Source organism: Antechinus flavipes, chromosome 4 (assembly GCF_016432865.1).
Source record: "Antechinus flavipes isolate AdamAnt ecotype Samford, QLD, Australia chromosome 4, AdamAnt_v2, whole genome shotgun sequence".
Lineage (NCBI taxonomy): Eukaryota > Metazoa > Chordata > Mammalia > Dasyuromorphia > Dasyuridae > Antechinus > Antechinus flavipes.
The window spans coordinates 141,309,981-141,325,564 of record NC_067401.1 but is presented as its reverse complement, the minus strand read 5'-3'; the positions used below and the strand labels follow the sequence as shown (position 1 = coordinate 141,325,564).

The window sequence follows — 15,584 nt, the reverse complement described above, 5'->3', positions numbered from 1 at the left end:
AGAAGGAATAAATAACCCGGGAAGAAAAACAAAAATGCGAGCAGTTTGCACTCATTTCCCAGTGTTCTTTCTTTGGGTGCAGCTGCTTCTGTCCATCATTGATCAATTGAAACTGAGTTAGATCTTCTCTTTGTCGAAGAAATCCACTTCCATCAAAAGACATCCTCATATAGTATTGTTGTTAATGATCTCCTGGTTCTGCTCATTTCACTTAGCATCAGTTCATGTAAGTCTCTCCAGTCCTCTCTGTATTCATCCTGCTGGTCATTTCTTACAGAACAATAATATTCCATAACATTCATATACCACATTTTACCCAGCCATTCTCCAATTGATGGGCTTCCTTTCATTTTCCAGTTTCTAGCCACTACAAACAGGGCTGCCACAAACATTTTGGCACATACAGGTCCCTTTCCCTTCTTTAGTATCTCTTTGGGGTATGAGCCCAGTAGAAACTCTGTGGTCTTTCTAAAGAACAGATCTGACCATGTCACTTCCCTACTTAATATTACTCCAGCGGCTTTCTATCAAGCCTTCAGGATCAAATATAAAATCTTTTTTGGATTCAAAACCCTTCATAATCAGCCCCCCTTTCAGCTTTTCAGTCTGACACCTTACATCCCACTCTCCGTCCCTCCTGTTCCCTTTCCCCGCCCCTCCCCCCACCTCCCACTGACATTGATTTCCCTGCTCTTTCCGGAACAACACAGTCTCCAGAATGGGGCATTTTCATTGGCTGCCCCCTTTGCCTGGAATGCTCTCTCTGTTTATCTCCCATCTTCTGGGTCCTTTGGCTTCCTCAAAGTCCTAGCTAAAATCCTATCTTCTACAGGAAACTTTTCCCAATCCCCCTTATTTCTTGTGCTTTCTCTCTATTGATTATTTCCAATTTATCCTACATATAATTTGTACAGAATTGTTTACAAGCTGTCTCTCCATTTATACTCTGAGGAAGGATTGTCTTTTGCTTTTCTTTGTATCTCCCTGCTTGGCTCATGGGAGGCGCTAAATAAATGTTTATTTAGTGACTGACTAAAGTCCTTCACCTCAGTTCCTGTGAACGAATCCTTTCCTATTTCTCGGTGTTTGTGTATTTATCAGAAAATAGAGAAGGCGATCGGCTCCAGCGTCATGAGGGTTAAACCAATGACGTCACGAAGCTGAACTAGTGAAGGGGGAGATTCCTGCCTCTTCTCCTCTTTGTGCATCCTTCTTTCCCTTCCTCTTCTTCCCCTCTCCTAGTTCTCTGACACCCCTAAACCCCAAACTTGGGGGGTTAGATCATGTCATTAGATCATGTCAGATCTAATCCAGTTTCCAAGCCGGAGGAGCTTGAAACCTTTATTCAGGTGGTTTTTGCCCACCTTTATTGCCCGGACCCCACACCCGACTGCCTGAGTTTGTGAAAGGGGGATCTCAATGCAGAAGGGAGGGAAGGAACCCCTTCAGAGTCTCCAACGGTCTCTTGCAAATCCAACATAGGGACTCGAAGAAAAGCCACTACTCCCTAACACCGCCCCCACCCCACCCCCACCTCCAAGGCCAAATCTTGAGCAATCTCCCGGTGCTTCCGAGTCAGTCCACAGGGATGGAGGAAGAGTACCGTGAGTGGACATGAGGGGGCACGGCAGGGCACAGTCACAATGGGTGGGAGCATACGGACGTCCCACAGTTCGACTTCAATTCCCAAGACCTCGGAAGCCGGCAGATCCCGCCCCCAAGATCCTGGCCTCCCTCCCTCCTTCCCTCCCTTTTCCTTCTCTTCCCTCCCTCTCTCCTAGCTCACTCCGCCTCCTGGTCCTCCTCCTTTAAGTTTCTCACTTTGGAATCTGGGAGCCAGAGCCCCGGCCGGGCCGCGGACAGTCTCTGCCCCGGGCTAGTGGCTCGGGACCGGATCCTGCCTGGGACTATGCCGTGCTCCTTGTGGAAGAGAGGGAACTCCCGGGACCCGAAGACCTCGTTCCGGATCGTGGTGTCGCATGGCGGGAGCCCAGACGGGGCCGGGCTGCGAGCGCTCAAGAAGATGGGTTAGTGACAGGGGTCGGCTCGGGGGCAGAAGCCTGGGAAACCCGGGCTCGGCAAAGACGGGGCGCCCCGCAAAGGGAGAGAGGGTCTGGGGCGCGCCGTCGGTTCTAGAGCGAGTATAGCCTGCGGCCGCGCCACTCCGCAGGGGACTCTGCCCGGGAAGCCCTAGAACGGAACGAGAAATCCGATGGGGTCTCCGTCTGGGAGAAGTACACAGGCTGAGGGGCCAAGAGGGTCCCCTAACTCCCTGGGTCGCGGTTTCCCTGCTGTTTAACACATAGGCTATCTCACAAAAGTTTGCTTGCCCGGAAAGTCACCTGGGAGAAGGGCAAAGCCTTTTCCTCTGGAAACGTTCTAAATGGTGGTCAGGTTGCTATGTCAACTCCCTACTCGGCCCATAATGTATTATATGATAGTCTGTATCCCATTAGATTGTGAACTTCTCGAGAGCAGGGACTAGCTACAGATACAGACACACTTAATTATAGTTCATTGATTGGTATGGGGAAGGGATGTTTACACTGAAAAGCAAGGATCAGAAAACTATTGATTTGGGACTAGGAGGGTCCAATTCTCCCGAAAAGAGAGCGCCAGATAAATTAAGATGTGCCCAAGTTCACCTAGCTGCATCTTGGAGACTGGAACAGCCAGGAGGTAGCCTGAGGAGTGGGAGTATAAAAAGAACAGACTTATCCATTCTAGGGACTTGCATTTAAATGTTGACCTTACAGCTGCCCACTTGAATGACTGTGGACAAGTCTCTTCATCTCCAGAGGTGTTTGTCAAATCAGATGCACCTCACCTGGGGAAGAGAAAAGCACCAGAGTGTATATTAACTGCCAGACACTGTGCGGAGCCCTTTACAAATACAAAATTTTGTGTTTCATATTTGTAATGAAATGAAAATTAGACCCTTTTGGCTGGCCAAGAAAAGTTCCTTGATTCTTCCCTCTTAGAATCTGTGAACTGAGAGAACGGTTGTGTAGAAGCGCAAGGATCCGTTGAAGCATTTAATAATAACAGTGGTGACATTACCACAAGTAATGCCCCTTTAGTACAGTTTGTTAAATGCCATATTGAATGTACAAGATGCTAGTATTAGAACTAATAGTGATAATTATAACTATAACAGTAATTGGTACTCTCAGAGTGGACATTAATAGAGTGATGCCAAAAGAGAGACAATCTGCAGATTTCTATAGAGAGCAGGCCTTGGAGCTAGGGGGGCTTAGGTTCCAATTCTGCCTCTTCATGTACTGATTGTCAGACTTTGGGTTAAATGATTTTTTAACTGTATCAGTAGATGACTGCAGATGCAGACTGGATGGAGTTAGGACTGGGAGGTGGGAAGGGGGGGGACCAAGGAGGAAAGGTTGCTTTGGCTCAATCATTATGTAATACTGGGTAAGTTATCTTCTCCCTCTGAGATTCTGTTCACTTCTCAAAATGAGGTCTCTTGGCTTATTTGACAAAGTCTTTTTAAAAATTTTTATTCATTTAATATTTTCCCTGATTACATTCAGAACAAAACATTTTTTTACATTTTTTTATTTCTCCTTTATTTTTATTATAGCTTTTTATTTACAAAACATATGCATGGGTAATTTTTCAACATTAATATCCTTGCCAAACCTTCTATTCCAACTTTTCCTCTCCTTCCCCCACCTCCTCCCCTAGATGGCAGGTAGTCCAATACATGTAAAATATGTTAAAGTATATGTTAAATCCAATATATGTATCCACATTTATACAGATATCTTGCTGCACAAGAAAAATCCGATCTAGAAAGAAAAAAACTGAGAAGGGAAACAAAATGCAAGCAAACAATAACAGAAAGACTGAAAATGCTATATTGTGGTCCACATTTATTTCCCATAGTTCTCTCTCTGGATGTAGCTGATTATCTTCATTACTGAACAATTGGAACTGGTTTGAATTCTCTCGTTGTTGAAGAGGGCCAAGTCCGTTAGAGTTGATCATCATATAATCTTGTTGTTGCTGGGTATAACGATCTCCTGGTTCTGCTCATTTCACTTAGCATTATTTACATTTGTTTTTAAAATTTTTGAGTTATAGGTTCTTTCCCTCATGCCCACCCACAATTAAGAAAGCACTTGTGAAATTATGCAAAACATTTCCATAAAAATCAAGTTGTGGGGGAGAAAAAACCCTAAAGATTTCCCACCCTAATGAAAATAAAAGCCCTTAAGAAAAATTAAGCTTAAAAAAAGAGAGATTGGAAAGTTTAGTGGAGCAGTGGATAGAGGACCAACCCTGAAGTCAGGTGGATCGGAGTTCAAATGTAGTCTCAGACACTTAACCCTTTCTAGCTGTGTGGTCCTGGTCAAGTCACTTAACCCCAATTGCCTCAGCAAAAAGAGAGAGAGAGAGAGACAGAGAGACAGAGAGAGACAGAGAAAGAGAGAAAAAGGGTATTGATAGGGTTTTTTATCATAAGTCCTTCAGAGTAGTCATGGATAATTGTATATACATATTAGAGACATACCTGCCCTTACTAGCTATCTGCAAAAAAGGGAAAATATACAAATGGGTAGGGGAAAGAATGCCAGATTTGAGGTCAGGGGACCTGTTCAAATCTTGTCTCTGTACAATTCTCAGGAAAAGTCATCCTTCACTTGAAAACCCCTAGTGAGTTCTTCTACCTCCCTAGGCAGCCCCGTTCATTTTAAAACAGTTCTAATTTTTTAAAAAGTCAGTTCTATTTAGTTGGATGTTCAGATTCCTCCATAGTCTCTTCTTCTAATGTGTCCTTTTTCAAGTTTGTGTGACTTCTTCCCACAATTGCACATATGGGAACCCAGCAGGGTCCCTTGTCCACAGCAGTTCTAAATGAAGTTCCCAGATCCCTCTACTCAGTATACTAGGTAGTATACTCCAGGGAAGAGTATGGATATTAAAGCACATTAAATTCTACTTTCTCTACTGTTGCTATGGAGAGAGGGCTGGGCTTGGAATCAAGAACAGCTATGTTCAAAGTCTGACAGGTTCAGTTACTGGCTAGGTGACTGTAAATCTCTTAACTTCTCTGTATCTCAGATTCCTTATCTGCAAAATTGAAATAATAATTGCACCTACATTACAGGGATCTTTGTAAAGATTAAGAAATGAGTCTTAGTATATTAAGTGAAATGAGCAAAACCAGGAGATCATTATACATGGCAACAACAAGACTATACAGTGATCAATTCTGATGGACAGGGTTCTCTTCAACAATAAAATGATTCAGAAAAGTTCCAATGATCTTGTGATGAAGAAAACCATATACACCCAGAGAGAGGATTATGGGAACTGAGTATGGACGACAACATAGCATTTTCACTCTTTTTGTTGTTGTTTGCTTGCATTTTATTTTTGTTCTCATTTTTCTTTCTGGTTTAATTTGATTTTTCTTGTGCAGCAAGATAATTATATAAATATGTATGCATATATTGGATTTAATATATTTCTACCATGTTTAATATATATTGTACTACTTGACATCTAGAAGAGGTGGTGAAGAAAGAGGGAAAAATTGGCACACAAGGTTTTGCAAGTGTTAATGTCGAAGAATTATCCATACATATGTTTTGAAAAATAAAAAAGAGAGAAAGAGAGAGAAAGAAGTGTGGGGGAGAGAGAGATGAGTCTTAGAAACAGAATTGAAAATTCATAGGATTCTTTTCAGGTCTAGTGAGAAACTAATCTTCAGGACTTCTGAAATTTGATTCCTTCCAGCCTTTTTTCCTTCCTTTTTTTTTTTTTTCTTTCCACTTAACAGTATTTTATTTTCTCCAATTATGTGAAAAATAGTTTTCAACATTCACTTTATTATTATTATTATTTACAAAACATATGCATGGGTAATTTTTCAACATTGATTCTTGCCAAACCTTCTGTTCCAACTTTTCCCCTCTTTCTTCCCACCTCCTTCCCTAGATGGCAGGTAGTCCAATACATGTTAAATATGTAAAAGTTTATGTTAAATCCAATATGTGTGTGTGTGTGTATGTTTATTTATTTATACAATTTGTTCAGCTCCCACAGTCCTCTCTTTGGGTTCAGTTAACTCTTTTCATCACTGAATAAGTGGAACTAGTTTGAATCATCTCATTGAAGAGAACTCGAATTTAGGGTTTAGAACTGAGAGTCTATCAGATCAACATTCACTTTTGTAAGACTTTGAATTCCAAATTTTTTTCTTCCTCCTTCTCTTACCTCTTCCCATTACCAAGACAGCAAACAATCTGATATAGATTATACATGTGCAATATTTTAAACATCTTTCAATGTTAGTCATGTTGTGAAAGAAAAAAATCAAAACAAAGGAAAAACTGTGAGAAGGGGAAAAAAAGTGAAAATAGTAGCTTTGATCTGAATTCAATCTCTTTTTTCCTCTGGATGAGGATGGCATTTTCCATCCCAAGTTTATTGGAATTGTCTTGCATCATTGTATTATTGAGAAGAGCTATCTGTCATAAATGATCATCACACAATCGTGCTTTTACAATGTATACTGTTCCGGTTCTGCTCACTTCACTCAGCATCAGTTCATGAAAGTCTTTCCAGATTTTTCTGAAATCAGTCTGCTCATCATTTTTACAGAACAATAGTTCAAATACCACAGTTTATTAGCCATTCCCCAAGTGATGGGGAGCAGTACAATTTCCAATTCTTTGCCACCACAAAAAAAGAGTTGCTACAAATATTTTTGCACATGTGGATCCTTTTCTCTCTTTGATGATCTCTTTGTATTATCCAGTAGTGATAATGCTGAACCAAAGGGTTTGCAGGTTTATAACCCTTTGGGCATGTTTCCAAATTGCTCTCTAGAGTGGCCTTTCTTCTACTTTTATACTCACTAGCCTTTTTCCCAAAACAGCATATGTCTCCAAGCCATGGATTCCTTCTATGAAGCTCAGGAAATTTTATTTCTGATACAGACATTCAGGGAGAGGGAAGAAAAGTGCAAGGGAGGAGTGATTAGGGTATAGAGGGAGAACTTACACTGATAGGAGAGAGGAGGGAGCCCTCTTTCACAGCTGGGTAGCAACTGGGTGATGGAGCCACTGAATAGCACTTTGATTTTCAGTCTGAGTGAGTTAAGTAGAACAGTAAGAAGAGTTGTTTGGCAGGATCAAGCAGAACTCCTGATTGGGGCAATTTGTCCAGGGGTGAAGAGTTCCTGTTTCTGGATACTTCCACAGGCAAGGTCCTTCCGAGGGACACAGCTTGGATTGGGCCAAATGTTCCTCTTTCTTTTCTGCCCCTTTCCTCCAGATCCTCTTAGAAAAGATAAATGGGAAACATCAGGCTTCTGGAAAAAACTTTGTGAGAGAAGAGGAGAGTCTTGGGGGTGGATTCAGAAGACCCACCTTTAAATCCTATATAAGTCACTCATAAATTTCTTAGAGGGAGCTGGCACAGTGGATAGCATATTGGGCTTGGAATCAGGAATATCTGAGTTCAATTCCTAGTTGTGTGACTCTGGGGGGTAAATCATTTAATCTCCCGTTGCTTCAGTTTCCTCATCTGTAAAATGGATATAATTATATCACCTATTTCTAGAGTTATTGTGAGAATCTATATAGTTTAGCACTGTGCCAATGAAATGGACAAATAGCCCTCCTTTCTGCCTCGGGCCAGCAGAAGAAAGTTTGCTCAGCTAGATTGGGGGACTTCTTTTGCATTTCAAAAGGCCGGCTCAACAATGCTCTTAAGGGTGGGGGAGGATGGTAGCCGAAACTTTCTATCTATGTTAAAACATCTGCCCAGGTGAGGTTCTCTTGTTATCCTGTAAAACCCCCATCCTCCTGTTGTAAAAGGCGAATCACAGATTAAAATGTAACAAGCCGAACAGAAATGCTTATAAGGCTGTCTTTAGTTCTGTAAGGGATGGAATTCTGTCCCGAGCTCGGTACCAAATAAATTCTAAAACTTTCCTCATTGTGGCTGTCTTGAATTTTATTGCCTGGGCTATTTCACCAGAATGTAGTAGATGCTATGTAAATGCTAGTTATAATTATTTAATGTGATTGGGTCTCTTCTAATAATTGAGAGGCTTGGACTAGTTGAATTTTGATCATCCCTCTCCTAATCTACTATGTCCTACCCAGGTTTCTGCAGAAAAACCCATCCCCTTTTCTATAATCCCCTAATCTCTTTCACCATTGACTGCCTAGAATTGCTGAATCCACAGAGAGCCTGGGTTTCTAGTCATAGGATTTATTCATAGCCCAGGCAGCGGTTGAATGCTCTCCTAAGGCTGGGACTTAGCCTACAATGTTTTCCTTGAGACCTCTTTTGAAAGGTGAGTTTCGAGTATGGACCATAACATAACATTCTCACTCTTTTTGTTGTTGTTCCTATAAATTTCGTTTTCTTATTCATCTTTTTTCCTTTTTGATCTGATCTCTCTTGTGCAACAAGATTTACATATATTGAATTTAACATATATTTTAACATGTGTAACATATATTGGATTACTTGCCAGCTAGGGGAGGAGATGGGGGAAGGAAGGGAAAATCTGGAACACGAGGCTATGCAAGGATCAATTTTGAAAAATTATTCGTGCATATGTTTTGTAAATATAAAGTTTTAATTTTAAAAAAAAGGACTATCAAAAAGAAAAAAGAAAAGGAAAAAAAGGTGAGTTTTCAGGGCTGAGTAAGGTCCCTTTTCCTGTCCCCCGATTCTTCCTCTCTAGTTAGCCTTGTGAAATTAAGGTTGGACAAAACTACAGGAAACCTCAGTCTGGCCAACCTCCCCCTGTGGGGAGGCTCAAGGGCAGAACTCAGGCATCTCAATTGGTAAGCAATGGAGGGCATCTTGCTGCCACCCACAGGAGTTGACTGTATCTATGTGGTCTCCCTTTTCCTGGTCTCAGTTCCTCTACAACTTTCATGAGGACTGGTTTTCTTTAGTTGACAAATAACCTGTGACTTGTTCCCATTAACCCTACTGAAGCTGAATCATTCCTCAGAGGGCTCAAGGCTCTCCCAGGGATGGGCAATGTAATCCTAGACCCACCCGCTCTCACCTCCTTTGGTTGCAAGTTCTAGGGAACCAGACTCTTTCCTTGACTTTGCTTTCCTGTCTTTGTTACCTTTTGAATGGATTGCTCTAGAGGTCTTTATACTTGCCAGTGAGGGTGGGGTTAGCCAGGGGGAATCTGGCTGGGGGAGTTGTTGATTAAGAATCTCAGTGGACAGAGGCAAATTCTGGATCACGAGGGTATGAGGGGAATCCAGTAAAGGGTGCCCTCCCCACTGGGTGTTTTATCCTGCTGATGTCATCAGGAAATGTCCCTTCTCCCCTCTCACCCATGCCCCTGGCATGTGGTTAGGCTTTCTGCATGTCTGACATTCCTGCTGCCAACTCACAAATCCCCTCCAAGCTCCCTTGAATGTACATCTCTCTATGTATACATGGAACGCCCTACATACATACCCTTCTCTCCACACACATAACTGCTCCCCTGCTTTGCTTTGGAGGGCCCAACCAGGCTCTCTCCCCCAAGCTGTACCTGGAACCTCCTCCCTAGGGACCACACCCATCCCTTGGGCAGAACACAAAAAAGCAGCTTCCTTAACTCCAAGTCCTCGGGCTGCTAGACATTTTATCTTTTTAAGAGGTCAGTAGAGGAGGGATAGAGGCCCCAGCGCATCTCCCCCCTCACCCCCCATCTTTGAGACTGGGTAATGGAAGGTGTCTGGACCTGAGTGCTGACAGGGGCCCAAAATAACTCCAACTGGGGCTCCTGTGACAGAGCGCAGGGACAGCCACCTCTTCCTATCTCTCCCCTTCTATCTATTCCCCTTCAATGGAGAAAAGTGGACAGTGAAAAAACCTACCCATCTCTAGGGATGGGATAAAATCAGGGAGGAATCCATAGAAAGTGAAAGTGGCTCATACACCTAGTTCCCCCTTCCTGGCTGGGTAAATATGGCTAATTCTATCAAGAGTCTGCCTTGATTTCTCTCCTTATAAAACAGAGGTCATGGAGAAGGAGGGGCAGTGAGAAAAAATGTTTTGGGGAACAGGGTCTGACATCTTCCCTACTGCCCTTGTAGTTTCCAGGGTTATTCCTCCTCTTCTCTCCTCTCTCAAGGTTTTTGATGTCTTTATATGGGTATGGCAAGAGAAAAAGACAAGGGTCTAATGTCTTCTTTACTTATCTCCCTTTTTCTAGACTCCCTTTCTCCTCCTCTCCCTCTTTCCTTTATCTTCCCTCTCCCCCTTCTCTCCTCTGTCCTTTCTTTTCTCCCCCTTCTCCTGCCCACTCTTGCCCTCCTCCCCCTCATCGTTTCTCAGCTTTTTCTCCAGCTCTATCACTGAGCAAGGGGGCTGTGAGCACAGCTGGATCTTCCAGCAGTTACCCAGAATGGAGAGAGAAGTGGTCAGTGAGAGATGGTACCATTGAGTGTGAAAGGTTTAATAAAAATAGCATTTATGTAGTTCTTTAAGGCTGACAAAATTATTTCCTTTGATTCTCATAGCCATCCTGGACATAGGTCTATTATTTAGCCCCATTTTACAGAGAAGACTGGTACTAGGTGAGAGGTTTTTGCATCTGTTTGGGTCAAGCCCAGAGCAGGAATGAGGAAGAAGATAAAACTGGTGCTGTTGATACTAACATTTCATTTGGCTGGTGACAGCCTTGGGCTTCATACCTAACTTCTGGCTTGGGCTCCCCGGCAGCTCCCATCCTCATTCTCCGTGGATCTCTCACTCACCTTGGGGTATGGGTGATCTTACCATCCCCAGACTTGTAAACTGAGGCATACAAACCCGAGACACCCGAACCGGACCTTTCATTCTGTCAGGTGCCCTGTTCTGCTTTGCCCCTTTCCCAAAGAACTGGGCGGCGTCCCGGCCAATGCCTGGAGGCAGGTGATGTGTGTGCTCGGGAGGGCAGATGGCGATGCGGAACATCTGGGACAGATGTGACCGAATCACGCGCCCTTCTCCCAGCTGGTCACTCCGGTGCCCGGAGCTGCCCCGGTGGAGAGCCGGAGGGGCTTCGGTGACCCCAGCAGACTCTCGTCAGGGCTGTGTGTGTGTGTGTGTGTGTGTGTGCGCTTAGTGAAAGTAGCGGTGGTCGGCTGAGGTTGGGGCTGCACTACGGAACTTTTGCCTGTTTGCAGAAAGAGTTTGGGCAAATCTGCCTCCGGGGAATGAGTGACTCACCTCCATTTCCGGTCTTAGTCATTTGCTTCCAAAGTGTGGGGGCAGGGAAATGGGAGAAAAAGAGGGGGCTGGGCTCAGCAGCTGTATCTCGAAGCTAGATTGGTTGTTGGTTGTCATAGAAACAAGGGTTAGTCCATCCCCCAGCTCTCTATTTGCCAGAGAAGTGGGAGTGGGGTCGATGAACCCAACCTAGTGCCAAAATAATAATCACTCACATTTAAGAGGGGAAAAAGTATTGTTCACCAAGTGTTTGCCGTCCATCATCCTCTGAGACTCACAATAGCTCAGTGAAGTAGCACTACCACAATTATTATAATAATTGTACTGCCTATTTCAAAGCTGTACATTTTACAGATGAGGAAACTGAGCTGAGGAGCTTGGTTCCAGTTCCACCTTTGACATCTGTTACCTCTGAGATCTTGGGCAAGGCATTTAGACTCCTAGTGCCTGAATTTCTTTATCTGTAGAATGAGGGGTTTGGACTAATTGGGTTTGCTCTAAATCTTTAGTTCTGTGGCTGAGTAGTTTCCTAAAGTGCCTTCTGAAGGCAGCTAGCTAGTGTAGTGGGTAGAAAGCACTGTCCCTGGAGTCCAGAGGATCTGGATTTAAACCTGGCCCCAGGTACTTGGTAGATGTGTGACTCTGGGTAAGTTACTTCAATAAAAGAAATAAATAATAAAATATCTTCTGTATCTCAGTCAGATGAGAAGTAACACTGATGAGCCATGATTGTATTTCAGTAGAGAAACTATTTCCATGGGTTCCCAGGACTTATGAATTTGTAGTGGGGTCCCTCTTTTGATTCCCCCTCCTTCCTTTTCCTCAAGTCACTACCCCTCAAAAGAAAGTATCAAGGAGATGTTGGCTAGATGAGGAGAGTGACCAGAGAAATGTCCAAGACTCCAAGAATCAGGGAATGGGACTGATTGCTTCCTGGTTAAAAACATAGGCGTTGGTCACTTCTCTCTGACTCCACAAGAGGTAGCACATATGTTGTTTCTCTAATGTGGGGGGACTCATATATTTGAAATAAGATGTCCATTCTCATTAATCTCCCAAGAGCAGAAGTGGAAGGGGGTGATGTGGGAGCAGGAGTAAATGCGGGCACTAATGGAGGAGAAACCATACAATCTTCCCCATTCCTTTGTGCAGTCTCTTTGAACCTGGGATCTGGATAAAGATAAGGCTTGTGGTCTGGATCAGGGAGTAGAGTATAAGAAGAGGACTGGTGGTAGGGAATTTCAAAATAAGAGTTAAAGAACTAGGGAAGGGAGAGGCCCAGGGTAAGTGGGAGGCCAGATATCAGTTCTCTCCAAAAACAGAGTAGGTCATCCAGAGATCAGCTCCACCCAATCTTTCCCACCAGGGTAGCAGCCCTGCTGGACCTGTGCCCAGGAATCCATGGCTGCCAGCTTGCTGTTCTAACCTACTTACCTGGAGCCCTGAAAGTCCGAGCTGTCATTTGTGTGCCTCCCTCCCCCCCAATTGGGCAAGGCAACAGGGAATGAAGGAGTGGGGCTTAGGTTGCAGCAGGAGAAATTTAGGTTAGATAGGAAGAACTTTCTGATTATCAGAATTTTGAGCCAGGAGAAAGGCTATTGGGAGCTGTTTCTATGATACTCAGAGTGTGCCAAGTATTGAGTGGAAGGCATGAGAAGCCTTCACCCTATAAGCTGTTGAGGGCTGGACTCAAAGGGGTCAAGGATGAGAATTCAGTTGGAGAATGGAGACATAGATGTAGGTCTCTGGATGTTGCTCAGTTTCTGATCCTTCCAGAGAGATAAACATTAACCAGGCTGGAGTAAGAGCAAATAACCTGCCCTTCAGGACAACGAACTTGAAAATATTTTTAGATGTAAATGAGGGGGGAACAATCTCCGTCCACTGCTCCAAGTACAATCCTGAGCATCAGGGGTGTGTGTGTGTGTGTGTGTGTGTGTGTGTGTGTGTGTGTGTGTGTTGGGTATATGTAGAGGGGGGTACTAGAAAGTATCTGGTATGAGGGTTCAATGCTGAGAAGGAAAGTACTCAGAGATGAGGATCATCATGGGATGACAGTTTAATCCAACCCATTTTTAACAGATGAGGAAATCAAGTCAAACAGACTTAGGAGCCATAATGTGAATTTGGTTCCTACAGCTACAAGTTCACAGTGTTCTTTCCAGAACAGGGATAATTCAGTATCTGAGATGGGAAAAACAAAGATGGAAGAGCTTACTATTGAGGAAGGGAGGGGGATGTCTGAGCAGCAATAAAGGGGTCAGTAGCAGAGATGGGAGGGCTTAGTGTTGAAGATGGGGGCCTAGTGACAGCAATAGAGGGCTCAATACCAGTAGATGTGGGTCTCTGTATCAGGAATGGGGGCATTTTGTAGGGTCTTGCAGTAATGGCTTCTCTGACTACTCTTTGGGCAACTAATTAGTGCAGTAGATAATGTGAGGGAGGTTGGACTCTAAGGTCTTTTCCATTTTTGGACGTCAATTTATCGAGCTAATCAGAAAGAGAGTAGAGACAGCTCTCTGAGTAGGCTGCGCTCTAAAAAGGGTCTCTTCCCTAAAAGCACAGATTGAGGAGCACCTAGATAGCAGAGCAGCCCTGGCTCTGGACTCAAGACCCGAGTTCAAAAGCAGCCTCAGACACTTACAACTTGTGTGACCCTGAGCAATTTACTTGATCCTGTTTGCCTCAGTTTCCTCATCTGTAAAATGAGCTGGAGAAGGAAAAGGCAAACCCCTCCAGTATCTTTGCCGAATATGGGGTCGGGGTCGACCATGACAGAATCGACTTGGCAACAAATTATTCTCCTTCTTTCAGACCTGAACGAAGATGAAGATGTGCTGGCTATGCTGAAGGGTTCACAGTTCTGCAAGATCAGGTCGCTCAAGTGGCAAAAGATCCGCTTCTATCGGCTGCAGGATGACTGTATGACCGTGTGGTTCCAGCGGCGCTTCCGACGTCCTAAATCTCATCACGTCTGTGCGTGAGCCATGCCTTAGGTTATCGCCCTCTCCTCCCTATGCGGGAAGGTTCCCCCTCCTCCCCCCCCCCCCAGCAAGTGTTTCTCCCGAGCCCCCACCCCTTAGCGTGGGCTGCCGGCTGTTCGCAGCCTAGCCCTTGGGCCCTCCCCACCCCCTCTCCAGTGGCTGTTTCTTTTCTCCAGGTAGTAGAGGCAGGGATTGGGGTCTCAGTAGACCCAGATTAAAGTCCCAGCTCTGCGCTTGAGGTCCTTGTAATGTGGTGGGGGTGAGGTGGGCTCTCAGATTTCCAAGTCCCCTCCAGCTCCGTTTAAAGCCGACGCCTTCCCCCCCATCCCCGCCTTGCCCCCCACCCCCCGCAGTCTCCTTGCAGAACATTGAGGCTGTCCGCCAGGGCCATCAGTCCGAGGGGCTGCGACGCTATGGGGGCGCCTTCCCCTCCGGCTGCTGCCTCACGATCACCTTCAAGGGCCAGCGCAAGAATCTGGACCTAGCGGCGCTCACCGAGGAGGAGGCGCAGCGCTGGGTGCGCGGCCTGGCCAAGCTCCGGGCGCGTCTGGACGCCATGAACCAGAGAGAAAAGCTTGACCAATATCCTTTTCGGGAGCCGGGGCTCCCTGGGACTCCAGCAGGCCTTTCGGTCCCAGGCTGTGGCCAGAGCTTTCCCGTATTTGTGGGGGGGGTTCGCATTGGCGGGAGGCAGTCCAATGGCCACCAGCTTTTATTGAAGCGCTACTGTGTGCCTGGCTTTGCGCTAAGCAAGGATAGAGTTCCTTCCCTTAGGTAGTCAGTCAACAAACAATCTAGTGCCCTGCCCTGGGTATACAAAGAAAGGCAGCGCCCTCCCCCAACAAAACAACCTCAAAAAATAGATTCCCTGCCCTCAAGAAGCTTACATTCTAATGAAGGAGCCCACCTACGAACACCTGTGTCCATATAATATATACAAGAAGATGGAAGATCGTTCCCGAAAGATGCCCTCCTTGGGAAGTGAGGCAGGAGGTAGGGGTTGGGAGGGGGCAGGGTGAAGGAAGAAGGGTGAGGTAGGATTTGAATTGGGTCTGTTGGGAGACTCCGGGAAGACTCCGAGAGGAAGAGGAGGGAGAGCATTAAAGGCTTGGAAGAAAGACAGTGAAAAGGGGTGGAGAAAGAGTCGGGAAACCGAGTGTCCGAAAGGAAGAACCGCAAATAGGTCGTGGGGAAGCTCTATCCTAAAGGAGGGAGAACAGAGTCAAATTTAAGGAAGGTAGGAAGGGGCCAGAGGGTGAGAGCCAGTCTGATAGCAGTTACAGTGGCTGCCTTCACTGTGATGCAGGAGGCTCTGTGGTGATATCCCAGAAACGCTTAGTTTCTTACAGGTAAACTGGGTCTCTAGGGTAGAGTCTCCCCCACAGTCAA

At 45.1% G+C, this 15,584-nt stretch overlaps 1 protein-coding gene across 1 annotated transcript in view; it reads left to right on the top strand.

Annotated features, from left to right (window-relative positions):
* Positions 1-1,585: 1,585 nt before the first annotated feature.
* Positions 1,586-15,584, top strand: part of PLCD3 (phospholipase C delta 3) — a 31,493-nt gene continuing 17,494 nt past the window's right edge. Inside the window, exons 1-3 of the mRNA XM_051994875.1 lie at positions 1,586-2,027; positions 14,026-14,187; positions 14,549-14,777. Of these exons, the coding sequence (XP_051850835.1) occupies positions 1,910-2,027; positions 14,026-14,187; positions 14,549-14,777 (509 nt within the window). The 5' untranslated portion in view covers positions 1,586-1,909. The remainder of the gene's footprint in view (positions 2,028-14,025; positions 14,188-14,548; positions 14,778-15,584) is intronic.